Genomic DNA, 25,891 nt, shown 5'->3' with positions numbered 1-25,891 from the left:
CCAAGTCCATGGTTTTCATTAGGGCTTGTTGTTGGTGTTGTATATTCTCTGGGTTTGGATGAATATATAAGGATATGTATCCATCACTAAAATGTTACACACAGTATCTTCACTGCCCTGAAATCCTCAGTCTTTATTGTTTCTGGTGTTTCTTCTGTTTCTCTCTCTTTCTCCTGGTATTCCCATTACACCTATGTTATACCTTCTGTAGTTGCCTCATAGTCCTGTTTTGTTTTCCTTCAGTCCTCTCTTTGCTTTCTGGGTTTTGAAGTTTCTTTCAATACATCTGTCCTCTACCGCAGAGAGGTTTTCTCAGCTCTGCCCAGTCTGTCCATCAAAAGAATTCTTCACTTGTCTTCTAGTATTTTTGATCTGTAGCATTTCTTTCTGGTTCTTTCTTAGGATTTGCATCTCTGCTTATATTGCTTATCTGTTCTTACATACTACCTACTTTATCCACTAGAATCCTTAGTGTATTAATCATGGTGATTTTAAATTCCTGGTCTGATAATTCCCTACTATGTCTGGGTCTGATGCTTTTCTGTCTCTTCAGATTGTTTTTTGCCTTCTGGTATGTCTTACCATGTTTTCTTGAGAGCTAGACATGATGTATGGGACAAAAGAAACTGCTGTAAATAGGCCTGTGGTAATAGGGTGGTGTGGTGACGGGGGGAGGGGAAGTGTTCTGTAGACCCATGATTAGGTCTCCGTCTTTCATTGAACCTATGGTTCTGGACTGTAACCTTCACAAGTCTTTCTCATTTTTGTTTTTTTGTTTTCCCTTAGGTGAGACAGGATGGCTGGAGCGAGCTGGAGTTGGGTATATCTCTTCTCCCACTGGAAGGCTAGAGCCCAGTAGAGTTGAGCTGAGCCTTGTCAGTTAGGCTCTGATAATACCCTTGCAGGTTAGGCTCTGGTTAACTAGTTGCCCCTGAGGGTAGGCCTTGTTAAGAGGAACAGAGTGCTCTGGAGCACACATCTTTTTCTCAGTTTACAAGGATTATATTCCAATATACCCATCATAAGTTGAAAATGTTGTAAGTTGAACATACATTTAATACACCTAACCTACTCTAAATGTGTTCAGAACACTGACATTAGCCTACAATTGGGCAGAATAATCTAACACGAAGCCTTAGTATAATAAAATGCTGAATATCTCATTAATTTATTGAATACTGCACTGAAAGTGAGAAAAAGGAAGGTTGTAGGGACGCAGAGTGGTTGTGAGTGAATTGGTTGTTTACCCTTGTGATTGTGCGGCCGGCTGGGCGATGCCATGCCACTGGCCCTGCCCAGCAGTGTGACAGTATCGTAACACATGTCGCTAGCCCGCAAAAAGATGCGAATTCGAAAATCAAAGTACGGTTTCTACTGAATGTGTATCTCTTTCGCACCATCGTTAAGTCGAAGAATCCTAAGTTGAACCATCCTAGGTTGGGAACCGTCTGTATTTGGAAGTGGTTTTTTTCCCCTCTACCTGCCAGAAGCAGGAGGAGATTTCTCTTCAGTGTTCCCTGTGGTAATCTGATTGAGCTCCTGGAGGCAAATCTCATGATACAGTAGGCATCCCTCCGCTCCCCCTCCACCCCATGACTGGATATCCCTGGAGGTTTTACTTCTCAGACTGGCCTGCATTGATCCTGCAGCCCTTCCTCAGTTAGTTTGGGTCCCCACCGCCTCCCCAATCCCCCAGCAGTTTCGGGTCCTTGGCCTCTGCTTCGGTTAAAGTCAGCTGAGGTTCCCTGCATTTGCTTGCCAGTCTCTCCAGTCTTGGGGGCAGCAGTTTGTCCTGGGCCCTCCCCTCTCTTACAGATCCAGGAAGAGTTTACTCTTCAGTCTGTTCAACTTTTTGCTGGTTGTTAGGGTGGACTGGTGACTTCCAAGCTCTTTACGCTGGGATTGGAAAACAGAAGTCTCTTCCATAGCACTCCTGTCTTTGGGCCTCTTCTGTTCTTTCTTTCCCTTTCTAGGAAGTTTTATTCAGGCTCGTGCCTTTAATTATCATTTTTGTATAAGCTTAGTTCTGACTTCTCTAGTGAATTCCATTCTCACGTTTTGTCTGCTAAGATCTCTAACACAGCATCCTGAATGCTAAAAAAGAGAATGCTAAAAATGCTAAAAAAAAAAAAAAATACATTGCTGTCTTTCTTTGTTTTCCTTTCTAGAAAAGTTCATGCTGAACCAATCACCACCTTCCTCAAAATACTGTTTTCTGGGGTTGCCTGGGTGGCTTAGTCGGTTAAGCATCCAACTCTTGATTTTGGTTCACAGTTCGTGAGTTCGAGCTCTGCATTGGCCTCTATGGCACTCTAGAATCAACATCCAGGCAGTTTTTATTGGTGATCTAATCCACTAGGTCAGTTTTTCTAAATTAATCATCACTTTTTAAATTTCCCCTTTTTGCTGCTAGACCTTACTTTCTTAGGGTGATGATATTTTTCTTTTGCACTCATGTTAGTCTGTGTCCTCCAAGAAGCAAACACCAGTAGCAGATTAAACATGCTAGAAATTTATTAGGGGAATTGCCAGTGAGAGACAAGGGTAGGGAGCTGGGAGAGGCCTTGTCCTGAACTTGGGTGAAGGAGAGAGAGAAGGAAGGAAGGACGGAAGGAAGGAAGGAAGGACGGACGGACGGAAGGAAGGAAGGAAGGAAGGAAGGTGCAGATGGTGTTGACGGAGTAGACCATACTTAGGATTCTCTGTCTCCCTCTCTCTGCCCCTCCCCCATGCTCTCTTGCACTCTCAAAAAGAAATAAATATTTAGAAAAAAATATCATTGGGGTGCCTGGGTGGCTCAGTGACTTGAGCATCCGACTCTTGGTTTCATCTCAGGTCGTGATCTCTTGGTTTGTGGCTTCTAGCCCCGTGTTGGGCTCTGTGCTGCCAGTGCAGAGCCTGCTTGGGATTCTTTCTCTCTCCCTCTCTGCCCCTCCTGTGCTCTATCTCTCTCTAAAAATAAATAAATAAACTTCTAAACATTTTTTAAAAGTTTAGAAAATACTGTTTTCTTCTCTTTATTAAAAAAATTTTTTTTAATGTTTTTGTTTATTTTTGAGACAGAGAGAGACCGTGTGAGTGAGGGAGGGGCAGAGAGAGAGGGAGATGCAGAATCTGAAGCAGGCTCCAGGCTCTGAGCTGTCAGCCCAGAGCCCGACATGGGGCTCGAACTCACGAGCTGTGAGACCACGACCTGAGCCGAAGTCTGACACTCAACCGACTGAGCCACCCAGGCACCCCTTTTCTTCTCTCGTCTATGTTATTTTTGTTGATGGTATCCCTGTTTTACCTACAACTCAGGCTTGATGCTCCAGTCTCATCTTGGTCTGCATTTTTGTTTCCCTCTCGGAGTTGTTTTATTCTTTGATTTCTGACTTGTCTTGTCATTGCCAGTCTTTTCCTCCTTTAAAATCCATTTCGACTATTACTACTTGATTAAAACACTTTGGAACATATTTTGTTTTTCTCTTCCCCTCCCCCCGACTCAGCAACTTCTAGTGGGTCTTCATAGGCCGGTGGTATCAAGCTGTAGTGTGCAGCAGAGAATCACCTGGAGGATATGTTGAAACCCAGGTTTTAACTCTAGAATTTCTGATTCCACAGGTCTGGGATGAGACCCAAGAATTTGACTTGCTGACATGTTCCCAGATGCTGACATTGCTGGTCCAGGAACCACACTTTGAGAGTCACTACTAGAGTCTACCACATACAGCCCAGACTTCTTCATTTGGCATTTAAGACCTTTTATGGTGTGGTCATAATCTGTCCTTCTAGCCATTATCATTTACTCTGCATCTTCTTGATGCACTCTCTCCTCTAGCCACAGTTAACTGCAGACAGACTGCTCTTTGAACACATCCCATATTTTTATATGCCTCTCCGGGCATTTCACTCATGATTTCTCTGTCTCTTTCTGTATGTTAAATTATATGCAGCTCATAAGATTAATTTTAAGATTTAGCAGAAACAGAATGTCATCCATGTAGTTATTCATCCATCCATATAGAATGTCTTTCCAATAGTCCTCGCTATTTTACTGTGTGTGTGTGTGTGTGTGTGTGTGTGTGTGTGTGTGTGCGCGTGTGTGTGTGTGTGTGTGTGTTCTTCTATTACTCTTCTAAGCCAGGGGCGCCTGGGTGGCTCAGTCGGTTGAGCGACTGACTTCGGCTCATGTCATGATCTTGCAGTTTGTGAGTTTGAGCCCCGCGTTTGGCTCTGTGCTGACAGCTCAGAGCCTGGAACCTGCCTCGGATTCTGTGTCTCCCTCTCTGTGCCCCTTCCCTGCTCATGCTCTGTCTCTCTCTGTCTCTCAAAAATGAATAAATGTTAAAAAAAAATTTTTTTTATTATTCTTCTAAGCCAGAGAAATTTCTTGCATTTGGTTTTCCCATATGGCATTTGTTGCTTTATAGTTTAGTGTGACCCTTATTTTCAACTCTGTGTTTTACCTGTCTCTCATTAGTTACATAGTATATGTATGTGGTGATAGAAGGAAATTAAATTCTTTCTGTGGCTATAACTAGGAGGTCAAACAAGCCTCCTAGCTGGGATTGTCATATTCAGAGAAATAGGAATACCACTGTAGGATCATCATATTCAGAGAAATGGGTCACAGAGGTCCAAGCAGGTAGGGGGGCCGGAGGAGTGGCAGGTGCCAGGCAATCCAGCTTTGTGAAAGGCATTTGGCACACTCGGGGCTGCGTGCACCCAGCCCATGCCTGCCCTGCCACCATGATGCCCAGGAGGAAGATCAGGTCCACTGAGGGAGCAGTGAAGGAGGAGCCCAAAAGGGGCATCAACAAGGTTTTCATCTAAACCTGCTTCTGCAGAAGTGGAAACCAAGTCAAAAATGACAGCAGGAAAGGCTAAATCTTCAGATAAAGAAGTGCAAACGAAAGGGAAAGGTGAGCAAAACGAAAACAGGCTGAAGTGGTTAAGAAATGAGAGGAGACTCCCCTGCAGAAGACAGAGAAACTAGCAATGAGGAGAGTCACCTCTGATGCAGCAGGAGAGAAAAAGCTCAGTCTAATTAATATTGCATACCATGTCTTTATCAGTGGTCCCTACCTCCCTTCTTACACAGTCCAGAGGAACTATTTTGTAAATGCAGGTTTTTTAATAGTTCTACAAACAGTTTTAAGGAGAGAGTCCCACCTTATCCCCCCCCCCTTTTTTTTTATGTGTAATTGCTTTTTAAAAGAAGCAAAATCATTTCCTGGTTGTTTATTTTTTGGTACAGCCAGAAAATGGTGGGATATTGAGTGTGGGAGGCTTTGATCATCTTGGGTGTCAGCCTGATATTCCATATGTAGGGGTAGTTTTATATCTTATAACACAAAGCATATTAAATGGTAACTTGATGTCAGTCATGCATTTAATATATCTTGAACATTTTATTTATTTATTTATTTATTTATTTTTAATTTTTTTTTTTAACGTTTATTTTTGAGACAGAGAGAGAGCATGAACCGGGGAGGGGCAGAAAGAGAGGGAGACACAGAATCTGAAACAGGCTCCAGGCTCTGAGCTGTTAGCACAGTGCCCGACGCAGGGCTCGAACTCACGGACCGTGAGATCGTGACCTGAGCCGAAGTCGGATGCTTAACCGACCGAGCCACCCAGGCGCCCCTATCTTGAACATTTTAAATGATTTCTGTTCCTGTGTTGCTTTTGGTAGAATTGTTTCTTCAAGAAAACCACTCCTTGAAATCTTGGCTCTCCCTGTCCTAATTTTGTACACTCTGTAACATCTTTGGTTATTGTACTCCAGTTTTCCTAGTAACTTTGTTAGTGTGCCCTGACGGATGAAAATTTGAGTGTGTGGTGTATATGATACAGTGAATTAGTGGGCCGTAACTGTGTAACATTGTATAATATATGAAGATATTGGTACTTAATACCTGTTGAAGGAAAGTTTGCCTCCAGATTTTAAGCTGGAAAGTCACCAGAATAGCTGCTTAGAAAAGAATCATAAGTACATGATTTTTTAGGGTTTTGGTACGTATGTGAAGAGCTGTATACACATTGAAGTGTCTGTGTACTGATGCTCAGAACAGCCAATAAAATCTCAATTATGACAAAATAAAACAACCAAAAAACACAAAGAAACAGGTTATAGTTACAACCCTGAGTCTCACTGATGGAAGTATTTTAAACTCTTCAACCCTGAAAAACCAAACAATGATAAAAAGACATGAAAAAGTATAATATATGGCAAATTAATGTCATCTCTTAAAGGTTGGGTTAACAATCATGAGAGATGAGCAATGCATTTAAAGTAAGTAATACCTTTTTAATGAATAAAATTGTGCCTATGAAAGATAATGAATTTCTTGAAATTCTTGATGGTTTAAATATTTGGGGTATATCTTACATTCAATTCAGTGCAGAAATTTTAGCTCTACAGTTTCATGAATTTTGACAAATGTATATACCCATGTATCCAGTTTTGATACAGTTGTGCCATTTTGATTCTCAAATTTTGAAACTGTTACTTTCTTGTGTAGAAGATAGGGAAGAGAAATCTTTGTGTTGCTATAAAATCTATTAAGTGTGATTGGTCATAATTTTCCTTTTCTTTCCCGCTGCTAGTTTATTTCCTATACTTTTCCCAACTATGTGGTAACTAACCAGAGATCTAAGGATTGAGGTAGGAGGATTTTTTCCTCTCTCCTTGGCAGAGGCCATGTAAGGCTACTGGGAGGCTCATCCACCTTCCTGTGTGGCTGTAAACTGTATGTTCTCTCCTGTTACTGTCGATTCATTCACTGTTTGTGCTCCTTGCAAAAGCGAATTTTTCCATCCAAGCACTTCATCTCATCTCCCGTCTCCTGTGGACAACTTGAGGACAGTGCTTTAGCAATGTACCGTTTCCTACTGATCTTTCCCATCTGACTCAAACCTGCCATTGTCTTGCACCTCATAAACGCAGCAGTATGAAAACTTCCAACTCTTAGTTCTCCCTTTGGTGATTGCCCAATTCCTTTCTTCTTTTTTTCCAACAAGTTCCCTCAAAAGGATTTCTGTACTAGTTTTCTCATCTCATTCTTGAAGTCACTTAAGCTTTTGCCTCTGTTACTCCTCCAAAACTGTTCTAACTATGCTCCGATTTCCGTCTGGTCTTATTTTCCTTCTGCTTATACGGCTTTTAAGAACTGTTCCAGCAGTACAGGACTTCCTGTGACAAACCCTTACTGTTTGTCCGAAAAGGTTTTTATTTTGCCTTCATCTTTGGAAGCTGTTTTTGCTGGGTAAGAATCCTAGGTTAACAGTTTTTTCTTTCACACTTTAAATGTGCTTCCTAAGTGGTCTCTGGATTATGTTCTCTGACAATTCTGTCCTCCTTATCTCTGTTCCTCTGTTCCTATTGTGTTTTCATCCCCTCTCCCCCCCCCCCCCAAGTTGCTTTTAGATTACTCTCTTTATCCCTGACTTCAAGCTATTAGATTATGATGTGTATTGGTGTAGTTTTCTTTATGTTTCTTGTCTTGAAGTATATTGATCTTCTGGGATCTGTGGGTTTATAGTTTTAATAAAATTTGGAAAAATTTTGGCCATTATTTCTTGAAGTATACTTTTTTGTCACTCCCTCTTGGCTCCTTATGGACTCCAATTACACTTATGTTAGGCTGTATGAAATTGCCCCACCGCTCGCTCTCTGATTTGGATAGTTTCTCATGCTTATTGTATTTAGGTTTGCTGATATTTTAGTCTGTCATGTTTATTATTAATCTCATTCAGTGTATTTTTCATCTCGGTCATTGTAGTTTTAATGTTTAGAATTTTGATTTGGGTCTTTAAAAGAAATGCTTTGACCTTACATGTCTTCAGTAACACACTCAGAATTTACTTTAGCTTCTTGAATATATAGAATATAGCTGTAATAACTACTTTAATATCTTTGTTTACTAATTCTCTCATCTTTGCCATTTTTGAATTGGCTTTGATTGAATTTTCTCCTAGTTTTGGGTTCTATTTTTCTGTATCTTAGCATACGAGGTAGTTTTTCATTGGATGCCAGACACTGTAGATTTTACCTTGTTAGGTACTGAGTATCTTGTGTCCATAGAAGTGTTCTTAAGCTTTATTCTAGGACAGGGTTAGGTCATGTGGGAGCACTTTAATCCCCTTGCCTTGTATTTATAAGCTGTTTTGAGGGCAGAGTCCATGTAGAATTTAGTCTGGGGTTCGTGTTCCACAGTACTGAGACAAAACCTTTCCCACAAATTATGAGATTTTTCACTCTGTCTTATTGGAACAAGCACTATATGTAATCTGCTATATGTAATCTTCAGGGATTGTTTCCTCTAAATTTTTTGTGTGTCTTCTTTCCTTAGCTTGCTATGGCTTTCTTGTACTCACGGGCTGATCAGTAGTCAGTAAAGACTCCAGGCAGCCTTTTTCTTTCTCTCTCTCTCTCTCTCTCTCTCTTTTTTTAGATAATCCACGCTTCCCTCTCTGTGCAGTCCACTCTTCTCTGTACCGAGTCCTGTAACCCCTCCTCTCCCTAGTTCTCCCCAAGCTCCCACCTCCACCTCTTCACCTCAGGAGGCTGCTGGTCTCTGCCTGATTCCCTCTTTCTGTGCATTATCCTGAAAATTCTGGAAGTTCTCTTTAGGAATTAATTTAGGGCAGTCACAAGGCATACTTTATTTATAGTCTCCAGGAATCACTGTACTTTGTTGTCTTGATGTTCATGACAGTATAGGACCTTATTTATTTATTTACTATTGAATAGACTGATGGAATCATAGGTAGTTTTGTTAGAGATTTTTGGATTATAATCAATAATAATCTCGAAGAGTAGTCATTATATAGGTGATGTATTGGTTCCTGTAAAACAAACTTCAGCTCATAAATACATTGTGTTTTACAAGTCTTTGTAAATTAGTTGTTTGACTCTGTCGTCTGTCATCTCTCATCCGATCATTCAGTTGAATTAGTGTCATAAATACTGGGTAAGTTCTCCAGCTAGCGCATAAAAGGCTGTGGTCTAGTTTAAATGGTGTTCAAAGTCATTGTGAGGCCAGTTGAACTCTGAGCTGTTCTGAGAACAGAATCCTAAGGAGGTCGTTGGTGCATTTATTGTGGGTAAACTAAAGATTGACTGATGGGTTTTTGATGTTGGAAACTTAGGGAGTGGGATTAAGGGCTGAAATGGTACTGTGGCAGCTGGACAAAGTATAAAGTTAAGATGTGGAAACCGTCCAAATCAGCTTGAAATTTTAATTAGTATAGATTTTTAATGTTTGAAAAAAAAATTGAATGTAGGATCTGAAGAATTTTTTCTCAGATATTAAGTGATTTACCTTTTTTCATTTGTGATTCCATGAAAACATGTGCCAGTTGCCTGTGTTCTCTTAGGTTCTGTGTAGGTGTCATCATTTGTCTTAGATGAGAAGATCAGAGTTATTAACACAGAACTATCTTAGCACTAGCCCGTGTCCCTGCATTGTTACAGCATTCTGTATGGTAAGTATCAAGCAGGATTTGATATTGCTGCTCCGTAGATTTAATTCTTAGACCAGTGATTATCAGTGGTGTTTTATAGTGCCTCAGAGTCATCTTCTAGCATTTCAAGAAATGATGCAAACCAAGGCAAAGATTTAACTCATTATCTTAAAAATGATTTACATGAAATAGCTGAGTTGTTGAGTGTTTACTATATACCAAGCACTAGTCTTTACACTTCATATGAAATAAGCCACTTAAACCTCATAACCTTTTGATACATGACTCTTGTCACCATTTTGCTGACGAGAAAACTGAAGCACAGAGAGGGAAGTAACTTACTAAAGTCATACGGCAAATAGTAATTTTGAGATACAACTACACTAGTATGTATTGGTCTGAAGATTGAGTCTGCGCTCTCAACCACTGTGTTCACTTTTGGGATGAAGAATATGGACAATTCATGCTTTATTAACATGGTATTATTTCTAAGAGTTTGGGAATCAGATGTTTTTCAGAACATCCAGGTTAGGATGGTGGTGTGAATAGTGGTGAAGGACTTAAACTTTGGAATTCTTTAAAATTTATGTTGGTATTTGGTTTCCTAAATAACTGTATGAAATGGAATGAATTGCCAACCCTCCCTTAGCCTTAGCTTTTTCGTCTTTACGGGTGAGAATAACAGTGGTCCTTTCTGGTATGCATTCTTTCCCATTAGACATTATACTAAGCTATTTTAGTATTCTTTTTTTTTTAAGTTTATATATTTGGGGGGGGGGGGGAGGAAGAGCCATACTGTCAGTGCAGACAGAGCTGGATAGGGACTCAAACTCATGAACTGCGAGATCGTGACCTAAGCCAAAATTAAGAGGTGGATATTTAATCAGCTAGGTCACCCAGGTGCCCTGGAACCCATTTACTTTAACTGACTCACGTATCAGACCTTGGACACTGTTGATGACAGATTTCCTTGGGAAGATCTCTGCTTACATTGTCAATGAAAAGGCTGTGGTTTTCCTCTTCATCTCTGTGTTATGTATTTTGTTTCAGAGGTCTGAAATGGTTGTCTTAAGAATATTAGGAAATCCTAGCTTCTTCAATGTCTATTATTTTCCAAAATGTATATTAAACCTACCAGACTACTCAAGGTGAAAGTAATTTATTCAGGCTTTAAACTTCAACAGCAATAATAACATTGATATATAAAAACGACTCAAATTACTTTTATTTTCTGACGCTCCTGTGTGCTAGGTATGCATTTTTAAATGAATTTTCTTCATAACCATTTGCGTTAGGTAATTTTATTTTCCTCGCTATACAGAAGAGAAATACGAGGCTGAAAAGAATGTAAGTAGTGGAGTCAGGTTTTGAATATAGTCTGTTACACTCAGAGTCTGAGTGCTTAACTGTGATGATAAATCACCTCTCCATGAATATTGAGATCTTAAAATCATATATTTAAAAATAAAAGGGGAAACACTTATGTGTCACTGTTATGTCATGGAAATCAGGACAAGAATTGTGTAGCCCAGGCCTCCTCAGGAGCTGAACTGGAAGTCACCAGCCAGTTCTTGGTGCCATTTCTTTCTTGCTGTGCTCTCTTTCGTTTCTTTTTCTCTTGGCGTTTTGACTTCTGTATGTGGTTCGTCTTGACTGTTTATAGAGTGATACCTTCCACACCAGTTTCCTTATCACCTTAAAGATCCAGAACCATCACCAAGTGACCTAGCCTTTTATGGTCGGAATTGCAGTTTCTTGTGAAATAGAATCCTTTCATCCTGGTCATGCTCTGGATTGTTTTCTTCTGGGTCAAGTGTCCATCCCTTAGTCACATGGCTGTGGCAGTGGGTGATAGGTTGAGTGAAGGATGAGCTACACTGATGTCGGTAGGGGAAGAGATATAGGCTGAAAAGGGCCCCAGATATGAGTGCACTATTATGTGTCAGACTTTATTAAGCACTACTATAAAAATAACAGCACAAATATAAATGCAAACATAATAAAAACAAAAAATGCATAGCATCACAAATGTAAAATATAAATACAAAATACAAAGTAATGTGTATATTAGAGATACAGGGAACTGAAATCAACTTATCATCTAAAAGTTAACTTCCTGAAACTGGATCTGTAAATTCCATAATGGTATTAGAAGAACATATTTAAAAGATTCATCTGGGTGAATGTTTTTGAAAAGAATATTCAGTAGTCATTTATTTGAGTACTTCTGTATTTGTATTGTCAATTCAGGCTTTCCTATAGTAGGTTTAATTAGGTGCATAATTGGATATGTTTAGCCAGGAACTCTAATGTAATTTGCAGTACATTGTTTGAAGATTTACCTCATAGAATTTGAATCTATTTTCTGATTTCTTAATTCACAGATTTCAACAAATAAGAAGTGTTTTTCGTTTTCTCATGCATTTTCAATTATTGGTGACTGCTTTTAAAATTTCTTCTGTTAGCCTGCCTCATTTCTACAATTTGCACTTCTTTATGAAGTTAAAGAAAAGTCTGAACGGTCAGAATGGTCTATAGGATATTGGGAAGAGAATTTAATGGAAGCTGATGGTTCTAGTATGTTTGGTTGAGTTAAAAATTTTCCAACTTAATTTCAACATAAAGTGATTCTACTGCTTTCTAGTCACATTGTGATAAAAATGTTGAAGATATAGGAGATACAGACTACACTTCTGTGTGGTTTGTTATGAACTGTATTATTTTGGGGTCATGTTTTAAAACAGAAGCATATACTCCAGGGAAAATATAATTCTGTGCATTTATATAGTTTTGACCCACCTTTTGTAGGAGCCAGATAGTTCTTTTACATTAAGTGAACTATATAGATAATCTTCATGAGCTTTTTTTTTTAATTGCCCTTCTTTGATACCTAAATTCTTTTATTTATTTATTTTTAAACGTTTGTTTATTTTTGAGAGAGAACAAGCAGGGCAAGGGGCAGAGAGAGAGGGAGAGAGAATTCCAAGCAGGTTCCGCCTGTCAGCACAGAGTCCAGTGTGGGGCTCAATCCCACAAACTGTGAGATCGTCACCTGAACTGAAATGAAGAGTTGGATGCTCAACCAGCTGAGCGACCCAGGCACCCCAGTTCTTTTATTTTGTTAAACACGTAATTTGGCAGATGTCTATACACATCCTAGGCTTTCTAAAATAGTTCAGTAGCTAGAATGTCTCATCTAGTCCATATATGGAAATTAGCTCTATTTTCCAAAATATATTGATCCTGAACCCACAGAACTCTATTTTTATGTTGTGTTCATGTAAAGAATTTCCTAGGACATTGGTTTTCTTTTTTTATTTTTCGTGTATCACAAATATGAAACAGTTGCCATTTGTTCCAAGTGGCTGGACTATTTCCAAGGCAGGCTTCCTCCCTGCTTTTTTCATCTTCATGCTTTTCAATATAGAATTTCTCTCTAGCTCTTGAACCTTTTCCACACTAGGGGCGGTTTCTGAACATCTCAGTGGCATTGATTTTTCCAGGTATACCTACTAGATTTTGAAGGTATCTGGAAGAGCAAAGAGGAAGGGGCAGAAACAGGAAAAGAGAAAATATGAAATAGAACTAGGCAAGAGTTGTAGCAATGAGGCAGGCCTCTTTAAAAATCACTTGTAAAAATGGTATTTAGAAAACAAGGGTGAGGCACTGTCTTTAGAACAGCAAAAAGACATAAGTAATAGACCTAGATACCTGCCTTTCAAGTTATCTATGGTGAAGGACCAGAGTTTTCATTTCCAATTCATTACAGATAGGGCCTACACGATAAATACATTTATCACATGCTTGGGTCAGAGCTTTTGAAAGTGTATAATTGCTATAAAGGTTTCTAAATGGCTTCTCTCCATTTCTATACATACTGTAGATGAGTATCAGTTTGCTGCCTGACCTCAGTCCCACGACCACATGTTGAGTAGTAGTGTTGATCCTAAAATGTTATTTCTTCATTTTATGACTGAGGTTATTAAAGTTCAGAAAAGTGAAATGATTTTTCAGTATTACACAGCTATTAAAAATTTATTTTTTTTAGGGGCGCCTGGGTGGCTTAGTTGGTTGAGCATTTGACTTCAGCTCAGGTCATGATCTCACGGTTCGTGGGTTCGAGCCCCGCATCAGGCTCTGTGCTGACAGCTCAGAGCCTGGAGCCTGCTTCAGATTCTGTGTCTTCCTCTCTCTCTGCCCCTCCCCTGCTCATGCTCTGTCTCTTTCTCTCTTCCAAAAATAAATAAATAATATTTTAAAAAAATTTATTTTTTTAGTTTCAGTAGAAAACAATACAAAAGTAAAATTTGACCTTTGTCTGAAGATGATGTTCATTGTCAGCATATAAAGGTCAGAAAAATAGGTCTTGGGGGTTGGGAGTTCTAGGGGATTTTCACTTTCTGCATTATGGATTTCTGAAATAATCTTTTATATGATCTTTTATTTTTGATTAGAAACATTGATAAAGATACCAAATAAAATAATACCAAAACAAGAAAAATCAGAAATGAGATAGAAAAAGCATAATAATACAGAAAACTATTTGTTTCATATAATTAGAGTAATGAGTTTATATGGGGAAAATGTCAAGGGATCAGGCCTAAAAGATTGTCAGGAATAGGATTGGGAAATGGTATATAAGCCATAAAAAAAAATCCATAAAAAAAAGTAGTTTGCTTTTTATTTGGGAGACAGTGGGGAACATCTGAAGGATTTTATGTAATGAAATAATATAGAGCAGGTTACTTTTAGCAAAGAAAATTTTAGTGCACTCTCTATATTGTATTTATTCTTCTTTAACAAAATTCTTTTCACATTTTTTGTTTATTTGGGGGAGGGGCAGAGAGAGGGGGAGAGAGAGAATCCCAAGCAGGCTCCACGCTGTCAGCCCAGAGCCCGACACAGGGCTTGATCCTATGAACCATGAGATAATGAGCCAAAAATCAAGGGTGAGATGCTCAAGCGAGCCACCCAGGTGCCTCTTTCCATATATATTTTAAAGTAAGATTAATGGAGGATCTACTTTAGTTTTATAAAATACTTTAGTTCTGACCACTATGGTCAAATGCCTTTCAATTATAAATGATAGCTTCAAAGGTAGGAGAACACAGAAATATGAGGCAGTAGTTGAGATGAGTACTCATTGTGTTTTGAAACACCCTGTCAGTAAGTATTTGGTAAAAATGTATAATGTTGAGGCAGTATGCTATGTTTTTGAGCATTAGAAACCTCTTGGGTTGAAATCTTAGCTCCGCTGCTTGTGATTTTTTCAACCTTGGGCAAATTATTTTACTTCCTTGGGTCTCAGTTTTCTCATCTATAAAATGGGGATACATAATACAGAACTGTCAATAAAGTTAAAAGACTGTGTGTGTGTGTGTGTGTGTGTGTGTGTGTGTGTAGATATATAGACATGGTACGTAATGTAGAATAGTAGCTGGTAAATAATGAGCATTAAATAAGTACTTTGTCTTTTAAAGGCTTATTTATTTATTTTGAGAGAGAGAGAAGAAGAGACAATCCCAAGCAGGCTTCTCATTCTTAGCATAGAACCTCACATGGGGCTCGAACCCATGAACTGTGAGATTATGAAATGAGTGAAAATCAAGTCAGACGTTTAACCAACTGATCTGCCCAGGTGCCCCTAAATTTTTGTTGTTGTTATGATTAGTAGAAGACATTTTGTTAAATAAATTTTATAAGCATATAAGAATAATGTGAATACAAAATACCAAAAATATACCAGTTATTATCTGAAAATTGCCACCTACTGGATTTCGAACTTTTCTCAGTTTAGAGACTAGAATAGTGCATTTAAATTTACTTAATTTAGTGTTTTTTCTTTTATAGTTTATCAGAGAAGATATGAAATATAAAGATGCTACTAATAAACACAGCCATCTGCACAGAGAAGATAAGCATATAACTGTTGAGGATTTATGGAAACAGTGGAAAACATCAGAAGGTAAGACTTTTTAGTGAACTGAATCCCTCACCTGCCCTTTGCCCTGCGTAGCCATTGTCAACTCACTAATTGCATATGATTTTATGAAAAAAATCAAACTACCATTTTCTGTGAGGATACTTATATTTTAGTAAATAATTTTTCCACTTTTGATTTTGAAAAATGATTTTTATCTTTCTTAGGATTCATTATGGGTCAGCCTGTTGCCAGATAATTTGATACCTTGTACTAGAATAAGTAAGGTAATGCATGTCTGAGAGCTTAAAGTTGTGGCGTATTGCTTCAGCTGTTAAGTGACATTATTATAAAAGGTTTATCAAATAAATATGGATCCCAAAGTTGTGTTTTTAATTATCACATACAGTTTTCTGAGGTCTTCAGAAGGCACAGAATGTTTAAGCTTTTCCTTAAATAAGTTCTTTATGAAGTCTTCTAATAGTTGCATGATAAAGTTCTATAATTTATATTTTATCATTTTTCTGCCCTTAGATCCTCAGGCTGTCTCATGGACAGTAACTAATTGGGGCAGGAAAAGTGTATGACCTGAAATCTCACCTTGATCCCTAATACTAGAAAAGAAAAAGCTTATTATTATTATTATTATTATTATTATTAATTATTTTATTTTTGAGTAACAGAGTCAACCAAAATGTCTTTTTCCAAATGTTTTTATGTTTCTATTCTTTTATCAGTCAAGCATTGGTGTTGTGTATATTTTTCTCTGCACCTTTGAATGGTGAAATGAAAGGAGGAGGAAGTTGGGACAGACTGCCACATAAGAGGATAAAGACATAATAAAGTTCACTAGACTGGCTCTGGTAACATTTGGAAATGGGAAAATACAGAATGCTACCCCATTAGTGCTTGGTGTTTGTATTAATATATGAGAAGGTTTATAGCATGCTTTAAAAATCTGTCTCTCCATTTCCCTTCCCCATACCGATTTTAAGTAGTCGGAACTTGGGTAGTACTAGAAATGAAAGAATATCAGTGTAATGAGGGGAAAGTGCTAGAATGGTGGGAAGCTCCGTAAAACTTAATCTGTGTACAGATATGCCTTGGTTCCAGACCACCACTCTAAAGCGTATATTGCAGTAAAGCAAGTCACATGGTTTTTTTGGTTTCCCAGCGCATATAAAAGTTACGTTTACACTATACTGTATTCTGTGAAGCGTGCCATAGATAACATTATGTCAAAAAAGATGTACATCCCTTAATTAAAAAATGCTTTATTGCCAAAACATGCCAACCGCCATGTGAGCTTTCAGCAAGGTCTCATATTTTTGCTGGTGGAGGACTTGCCTCACTGAGGGTGGCTGCTGACCGGCCAGAGCGCTTGCTGGAAGTGGAGTTGGCTGTGGCAAGTTCTTAAAACAGGGCCGCAATGAAGTTTGCCACGCCCACCGACTCTTCCTTTCCTGAGCAGTTTCTCAGTAACATGCAGTGCTGTTTGATAGCATTTTACCCACAGTGGCACTTTTTTCCTAACTGCAAACCCTGCCCCAGCTTTATCAACTAGATTGATGTCATATTCTAAATCCTTTGTTGTCGTTTTACCAGCGCTCACAGCATCTTCACCGGGAGTAGATTCCATCTCAGGAAAACACTTTCCTTGCTCATCCATAAGCAACTTCTCATCTGTTCAAGTTTTGTCATGAGATTGAAGCAATTCAGTCCCGTCTTCAGGCTCCCTTTCTAATTCTATTCTTGCTGTTTCCACCACATCTGTAGTTACTTCCTCCACTGAAGTCCTGAACTCCTCAAAGTCCTCCAGGATGGTTGGAATCCACTTCTTCCAAACTCCAGTTAATGTTGATAGTTGCCCCTCTTCCCATGAATCACGAATGTTCCTAATGGCATTTAGAGTCATGAATCCTTTCCAGAAGGTTTTAATTTACTTCCCAGATCTATCAGAGTAATCATTTTGGCAGTATAGCCTAATGAAATGTGTTTGTTAACTGGTAAGACTTGAAAGTGGAAATTATTCCTTGATTCATGGACCGTAGAATGGATGTTGTGTTAGCAGACATGAAAACAACATTAATCTTGTTGTACATCTCCATCAGAACTCTTGGGTGACCAGGTGCATTGTCAGTGAGTGGTAATATTTTGAAAGGAATCTTTATTTTCTGAGTAGCAGGTCTCAACAGTGGGCTTAAAATATTCAGTAAACTGTGTTGTAAACGGATGTGCTGTCATCCAGGCTTTGTGGTTCCATTTATGGAGCACAGGCAGAGTGAATTTAGCATAATTCTTCAGGGCCCTAGGATTTTCATAATGGTAAACGAACATTGCCTTCCTCTTAAAGTCACCAGCCTCATTAGCGCCTAACAAAAGAGTCAGCCTTTTCTTGGAAGCTGTGAAGCCAGGCACTGATTTCCCTCCTCTAGCTGTGAAAGTCCTGGATGGCATCTCATAGTCTAAGGCTATTTTGTGTGTATTGAATATTTGTTGTTTAGTGTGGCCACCTTGGTTACTTACCTCCTGGATAGCTTGCTTTGGCTTCTGCCGTAGCCCTTGCTGCTTCACCTTGCGCTTTCACGCTGTGGAGAAATCTCGTGAACCAATCTCTGCCAGCTTCTAACTAGAAATCTGCAACTTCCTCACCTCTTTCAGGCTTCACAGAATTGAAGAGGGTCAGGGTCTTGCTCTGGATTAGGCTTTGGCTTAAGGGAACATCGTGGCTGATTTGATTCTATATCTAGACACTAAAACTTTCTCCATACCAATAAGACTGTTTCACTTTCTTATTGCGTGTACACAGGAGTAGCACTTTCAATTTCCTTCAAGAACTTTCCTTTCTGTTGACAACTTGGCTAACAGACACAAGAGACCTAGCTTTCAGCCTGTCTCAGCTTTTCACATGCCTTCTTCTCTAGGTTTAATCATTTGTAGACAGATGAATTTTTTTGTTAAAAAATTTTTTTTAGTGTTCATCTTTGAGAGAGACAGACAGACAGACATGAGTGGGGGAGGTGCAGAGAGAGAGAGAGGGGAAGACATAGAATCCAAAGCAGGCTCTGAGCTGTCAGCACAGAGCCCAACACGGGGCTCGAACTCAAGAATCGTGAGATATCATGACCTGAGCTGAAGTCGGACGCTCAACCAACTGAGCCACCCAGGCGCCCTTCTAGCTTTTGATTTAAAGTGAGATGTGATTCTTTCTTTCACTTGAACACTTGTAGGCCATATTATATTATATTATATTATATTATTTATATTACATTATATATTATATTATATATTATAATATATTATATATTATATTTTATATATTTATATAATATGCATTTTATATATTTATATAATATATATAATATAATATATAGTATGTAATATATATTATATTATAATATAGTATTAATTGGCCTGATTTCAGTATTGTTGTGTCTCAGGGAATAGGGAGAAGGGGGTGGGGAACAGCCAGTTGATGGAACAGTCAGAACACACATATTTATCAGTTAAGTTTGCCATTTTATGGGTGCTGTTTGTGCCACCCTAAAACAGTGACAGGAATGACATTAAGATCACTAATCACAGATCACCATAACAAATACAATAATGAAAAAGTTTGAAAGAGTGAGAGTTACTAAAATGTGACACAGAGACAGGAAGTGAGCAAATGCTGTTGGAAAAGTGGTGCTGATAGACTTGCTTGATGCAGGGCTGCCGCAGGCCTTCAGTTCGCGAAAGGCAAGATCTGTGTGATGTCAGTGACGTGCAACAAGTAGAAGTGAGGTAAAACAAGGTCTGCCCCTGTGTGAACTGTCTCTGCAGTACATACGCATTACTGAAGGAGTTAGAGGTCCCTTATAGACTTTGTTGCTACTAGTATGTTTTAGATTTTGGATAAGAATAAGTTGAGTGGAACCCACTTAACTCCGTTTGAATGAAGGAAAAAAGGTGTGGTACCTTGTTATCACCTGGCATGCTCCCACGTGGTTCAGCCCCGTCCCTTGCTGGGGTAGTTGCAGCATCTGCCCTGTGTCCCTGTGCGTGTGCTTGTGCTGTGCTGCATTCTGTACTCAGCTCAACAGAGTAATCTGCTTAAAATATAAGTCAGGTTTGCTTTGTCCTGTGGCAGCTCAGAGTAAAGGCCAAAATCTCTACAAAGACCCGTAAGCCTCTACATGACCTGCCCTCCCCTGCCGCCTCTCCTCCTCCCTGTTGTGTCCCGCCCGTCTGTCTCTCTCACGCTGGTCCTCCACTGCAGGACTGCGCCTGTCCTCGCTCGCGGACCCTCAGGGAGGCCCACCCTCAGCACTCTGTTTAAGATGGATGATCACACCCCTCACCCCCTTCTACCCTTGGTTTTGGCACGCTTATCTTGTAGTCAGCTTCACATTTCCTTCCCCCATATCGAGTATCATCTTCTAGGGTATTATATAATTGACTTACTCGTTATGTTGGTGTCCTTTCTCTCTCCTGCCTCTGAGAATGAAAACTGCAGAGAGCAGGGGTTCTTTGTTTATTTTCTTTATTAATGTATCCCAAATCCTTGGGGACTCTGTCCTCAAACCATGTTTTGGTTTTTGACCATAGGGAGTTTGGTGAGATCTTTTGTGATCTATAAAAATGTTTTGTTTTGTTTTGCTTTGGCTTAAGGCCTTTCCAAGTTGAGTAGCCTCTTAAATCTCTTTCTCCCTGGGCTTTCGCCTTAATTTCCACCCCCTAAAATTTTTACCATTATGATGCTGAGATTTCCATCTAAGTCACCAAACAGCCTAAATTTATGTACTGTATTATTTTTCTCCAAACCCCAGTCTCTCACATCACCTCCTAAGGAAGTAGCACATGGGAGGAGGAGTCTTACAGCTGCATGGGAGGAAATAGAGAAATGAATCTCAGATAAAATAAACCTCCATTAGAAGCTTTATAATCACCTAATTGATTTTCTCAATGCATGTGAGACATTTATTAAAGGAGTCATGTAAAGGCAGGGCATCGTTGCTAGATCAGCAGCATTTATTTATGGATGGATGGATGGATGGATGGATGGATGGATGTTTATTCTGAAAGGGGGGGGGGCGTGCAGAGAGAGAGACAGAGAATCCCAAGCAGGCTCCCCACTGTCAGTGCAGAGCCTGACGCGGGGCTGGAACTCAGGAACCATGAGATCCATGACCTGAGCCAAAATCAAAAGTCGGTTGTTTAACTGACTGAGCCACCCAGGCACCCCAAGATCATTGGTTTTTAAATTATAGCCTGAAAAGACTCTGGTATCGTGAAGACATCTTAAGGCCAGGACATGCGGAATGTGCAGGATTCTGCTTTTATCTGGTGTGTTTTGTTTCTATCTAAGATTTTTGTTAGGAAACAAAGAGTAATTCTTTTGAAAAGGTTTGGAAACTGCTGCTATAGACATTAGAATGTACCTTCAGCAATAGTATGTAATTCAAGGTTGTTCGGTAGAACGTTACAAACACACACTAGTGTGCGTGCATGCCTGCGGATGCTGGCAAACATATGGGCATACGTGTCTCCAGTGCCTAGAGCGGTGCCCTGTTTACTTTGATATTCAGTAAATATTGGTCAGATGCATGAATCGTACCTGATGAGCATTGGCTATTTAGTATTTCAGTACATCCAATACTTTTGGGTATACTCATTTCTGTTGCAATAAAATATACGCGGTTTTGAAAAACTTCTGTTTTGTAAAATTAGGAACTTAAAAATTACAAAAGTTTATGTGAAAAACGGGGTTGCAGCAGGCTGCTCAAAATTTATGCAGCTTTATAACCAAAGCACTAACAGTACTAATAAAAATACTAGCACAAATTGAAAAGATGTGTCAAATTCCAGATCAGTTAATACGGTAGTGGGTGTGTGCCTTTACCTTAAACAAGTAGGTCAAGATGACTTCACGGATGGAGGTGTTAGATAAGGCTGAGGTTGCTAAATTGTGTAGACAAAGGAGACCTGAGCCAGAAGCCCTGCTGAGACAGGCGGTGGCCCAATTGGGCTGAGAGGAAGGAGTGCAGCAGACAGCATGTCCGTAGCCTGCTGTTTGGCATTCTGTACACTTTGTACCCATTTGCTGTTACTTTGCGGTATAAAATGCTGACTCAGTCACACTTGAAATGGTGTGACTGTTACATTTTATTGACATGATCCTTGTTGACCAGTTGCATGTAAGCTAATTCGTGGCACAGAAGCACATGCGGCAGAACAGGTGGTATCTGTGGTGTACTAAGTAAGCCCTGGATCCCAGGTATTAGTGATGAATTAAACATATCTCTGGGCAAGAAGGAGTAATCGCTGAGTAGGAAAGACAGACAAATAATTGCAGTACATGGTGATGTGTACAATAATAGAAATAAGTGTAGGACATGGAGATAGCTCACTGGAGGAGAAATGAGCTCTCTGGTAGGATTATATACAGAAGGTGGTGCTTGTGATAGGTTCAGAGGATTGACCAGGAGTTCTGGAGGGAGGTGAGGAGGTGGACCGTTAATGGTGGCCCCTCATGGCTCTTTCTTCAGGTACCTGGAACTTGCTGGCCATGGAAGTGGCATGCCACAGGAAGTGTGGGGGCTTTCACGCTCTACAGATTTAAACCCCAGCCCTTCTTTTTATGAGCATTCTCTGGAGGGTGAAGTGGACCTAAGACCTTTATGGCGTTGTTAACTGGGGAAAAGTAAAATTGTGTGATGCAGAAATCGATCCTGGTCTCACAGAGAGAAATTTCAGTGTCACCTGAATATACTTTTTGTGTTTGTGTGGAGAATGCTTGATCAGTCTGCACATGGCAGTAGTCCAGTGCACATGAAAGCCATTTTAGAAACTAGTATTAGATTTCAGATAGATTCTGATAAACTGGATATGTTGTTAGAATTAGGAATGCATTTAAAGAGTGGCTAGATACCTAGTGAAGGAAAATGGAGAGAGGAAGTTATTGGTTTATGTTTAAGTTTGAGGCACCATAATGGATAAAAAACTGATTAAGTAATACACTGTTTTTAAAAATGGTAACTCATTGGGCTAAATATTTATTATGACATGTGACAACCATGAGGTAATCTTTCCATTCTGTTCAGCACGGGTCTTATCTTACCTAAGGTCACTGTGTAATTTGGGGCTTTACAAATTGAATAGACATTTGGAAATTTTTCAGAAGGTTTAATTTTTTTTTTTTTTTTTTTTGGATTAGAAATTTAAAGAACTGGAATTGCCTGAAAGAAGAGAGATGTAGGCATACAAGTAATGGTTGTTTTCAGTTGTATATAAATTCCACCTGAGGAGAAATGACCAAGAGTATTTTCTGTTTAAGAAAGCAAAAATGTGAATGTCACATTAAAGGATAAGTAAAGGAAAAAAAAATCCTGACATTGAATGTTAAAGTTCTAAAAGTAAGGAGAATTATAGATATTTCCTTTATATGTAGATCCTTAATATTCATAAGAATATTCTTCTGGGTGTGAAGTACAAGTGGATCTCTACATGTTAATAAAAATCTTTCAGTTTTTTTTAGGTGTATGCTATTGGTTACAATGAGATTGGGATGAAAAAGAAGTATCTGTGCATGTTTAGCATTATCAGAAGGGTAACCGTAGACGTAGACCTTGCACGTGATGAGGTATCATTATCTTTGTGGCATCCGTTAACACAACATTTATTTGTAAACTTACAGTCGGCATGGCATGGCAGTCACTTTGGTAGAACACAAGTATAAGATAAGACCTTTCTTCTCAAGGGGCTTACAGTACTGTCCCATGTGCACAGATGAAATGTTAAGTAACAACTGAAGAAGGTGTGATTAAATAGCAGGTAAGTGTTATTATTATGAGAGTTTTAGCAAATGGACGGATTTGTTGTGAGGAAGTCTTCATTAGGGAGATGACTCTTCAGCAGGATTTTGAAAGACATAAAATGTTCTTAGAAATGATAAAGAGGAATATACAGATTAGCACATTAAAATGAGTAAGTAGATATGTGTAATTCCAGGCTTAAATTCTAAATCCCTCAAATAAGCACAGTTTACAAATCATAAATATAATAATTTTTAGTGTATGTGAGATAAGAATAAACCCCTGTTTTAATATTTGTCTTTTGCTATTACATGTAATGCTTAACCATTCTGTATCTTTGTCATCTGCTAAATGGAGATAAAAATTGTGTGCCACATCAAATTGTTGAGGATGAGATGAATTTGTCCACCTAAAGTGCTTAGAACAGTGCCTGGCACATAGCGAGTGCTAAATGACCATCCCTTGTTACCACTGTTTCTGTAAGGTAGATGTGGGGACGTGGAGACTGATAACAGATGGAAGAGGTGTCTGGGTTGGGGAATAGTAGAAAATAGGGTCAGAGGGAGAACAGACTGGTGAGCCTTGATGTTTAACTTGATGAGCTGTTCCAGGAGTGGTAAGATTCCACTCATGAACCAGTGCTTACCATTTGGTGGTGGTTGCCTATAGCACTTATTAAAGAAGCTTGCTCTGTGTCTGGTCTCAGTAGCAAAAAAGATGTTATTGTAGAAATCGGTGGTTGGCAATATTTACTGTATCTATGGCAGGTGGTAGTGTATTTTAGCATTTTATTCATCATCACACTAAGTAAGAGGAACTATTTTAACAGCTTCCCATTGTAGAAAGCCTTATAATGTAGAATAGTTAAGGAAAATGAATTCACTTGGGAAGACTAGCTTTGAGTTTAATATAGTGTGGATTTTAGTGGGAAGAATGAAAAAATCATGAATTCTGACAAATGTTTTACAGGAAGACTTGAATCAACTTTCCCCCTTTGTTCAGAATGAATTCCATTTTATTTTTTTCCTCCTTGTGATTTTAGACCCGTTGGACTTGAGGAGAATCATTTAACTGACTCATGCAGTGTACCTATTTTAGTAAATATTTATTATGAGCAAGACATTGTTCTAGTTACTGAAGATACACAGATGAAGAATATTTTTTCTGTCTTCCACCTGCCTAGGGTCTATTATTGGAGAAAAATCTGTTAATAAGCAGTTAAAGGATGTGATATGATGTAGCACAGAGATATGTAGTAGGCATTGTGGGATAATAGAATAAGAACATGTTGGTCTGTCTGCAGAGGGCAAGTAAGGCTCGAGGAGTTAGTTGCATTAAGGTACATTACCCTTCATCTCTTGTTATCTCTTCACCGGAAGGCACTCTGCTGGATCAATTGCTTTCAAGATATTTGTAGTTAATATAGCACATTTCAAAAACACAGCGCTCTTAATATGCCTCTTAATATGCTTGTGCTGTCTTATTAACTCAGGTTCTTAACACTTTTCAACTTTTGTATGATACTTTTGGCTCTAGGAGAAGCTGTTGTTAGCCGTCTGTAGAGGTTCTGGGTTTTCATTGTCTACAGGAAGCAGTTTATACAAGAGAAGGCCTGTTCTTGAGGTGGAGTCTAATTTCAGAATGACAAATGTCATTATTTCTAACGTTAGTTCTAACTAACAAAAGTCTTTTGTAGTCCAAGTTGTATGTAGAGAACAGGTCACACAAATGTATTGCTCATTTATTACTGTCAACCGGTTTATTTTAAGTGCTTAACATGCGATTTTGTTAGAGGAGTAGCATGAACATTACTTGATCAATTTGCAAAGCACTGTTCTATATTAATCAGAATTTCTATACTATGCATAATATATGCCCTTTTAAAATTCATTAAATAGCTTTCTTTTCATTGTAAAATTACATGAGTTCTGAGCACTCATAATAGGTTTCTGATCTTATTTATTCATCATTGTATGTCAGCATTTCAGTCTCCCTTTATTTCATATCTGTTTATTGGGGCTAACTGTTTTGGTGTTTATAATTTTCATTTTCTTCTTCTTATTTCTCTTTTGTTGTTGACCCTTTTCCTTTTTTACTTCAGAATACTTGACTTTTGGAGATTTAGGGTCATTGTGTGTACTGATTTGTTAGGATTAATTATGTCTGTTTAATCTGTGGAAGATACTTCACTTTGAGATGGCTGTGTCTTTTACAGTTGTTTTGGTTTTATTCTGAAATAGAGACCATCTCTCAGAATAGGATGCAGAGAGCAATTGCCTATCGTATCTCTCTGTACTTTGGGTTCTAAAAATTGACAGTTTCTATTCTTTGGGAACTCATGAAATAGATATGTTGTGAGCCTCACTTGTTTCTCAGATAACAAATTTTCCAGTATGTAATTCATCATATGATGAAAATGTTCTTATAATTTAAGGAAGTACTATTCTAAAATTGTTTGTAAATTTGCCTTATTATGGTTTTCTATGCACCTGAGTTATTCTACATTTCTCCTCTGCTATGTTCACAGACTCAAGGGATACCTCAAGTTTGGAGTACAGTAACAGAACCTTCTGCAGAAGGTAAAAATGAGGGCTGTCCACTTTTCACTATGATGGACTATTTAGAAAACAGTAGCCTTTCTTAAACATCTTAATGTTCTTTCTTCATTTTCCCCAGCAGTTGGGAATCGATTCCATGTAGATTTGTGTTAAATTTGGCTTTACCATTC

General features: G+C 38.8%; 1 protein-coding gene across 4 annotated transcripts in view; it reads left to right on the top strand.

Moving 5' to 3' along the window:
* Window positions 1–25,891, top strand: part of STIM2 (stromal interaction molecule 2) — a 150,533-nt gene that overhangs the window by 73,909 nt on the left and 50,733 nt on the right. For all 4 annotated transcript variants that reach the window (XM_053217481.1, XM_027052538.2, XM_027052464.2 and 1 more), the window contains exon 3: window positions 15,301–15,415. In XM_053217481.1, the coding sequence (XP_053073456.1) occupies window positions 15,301–15,415 (115 nt within the window). The remainder of the gene's footprint in view (window positions 1–15,300; window positions 15,416–25,891) is intronic.

The sequence above is a fragment of the Acinonyx jubatus genome, chromosome B1 (genome assembly GCF_027475565.1).
Source record: "Acinonyx jubatus isolate Ajub_Pintada_27869175 chromosome B1, VMU_Ajub_asm_v1.0, whole genome shotgun sequence".
Classification (NCBI taxonomy): domain Eukaryota; kingdom Metazoa; phylum Chordata; class Mammalia; order Carnivora; family Felidae; genus Acinonyx; species Acinonyx jubatus.
The sequence above is the reverse complement of the archived record's forward strand: the minus strand, read 5'-3'. Positions and strand labels throughout refer to the sequence as shown.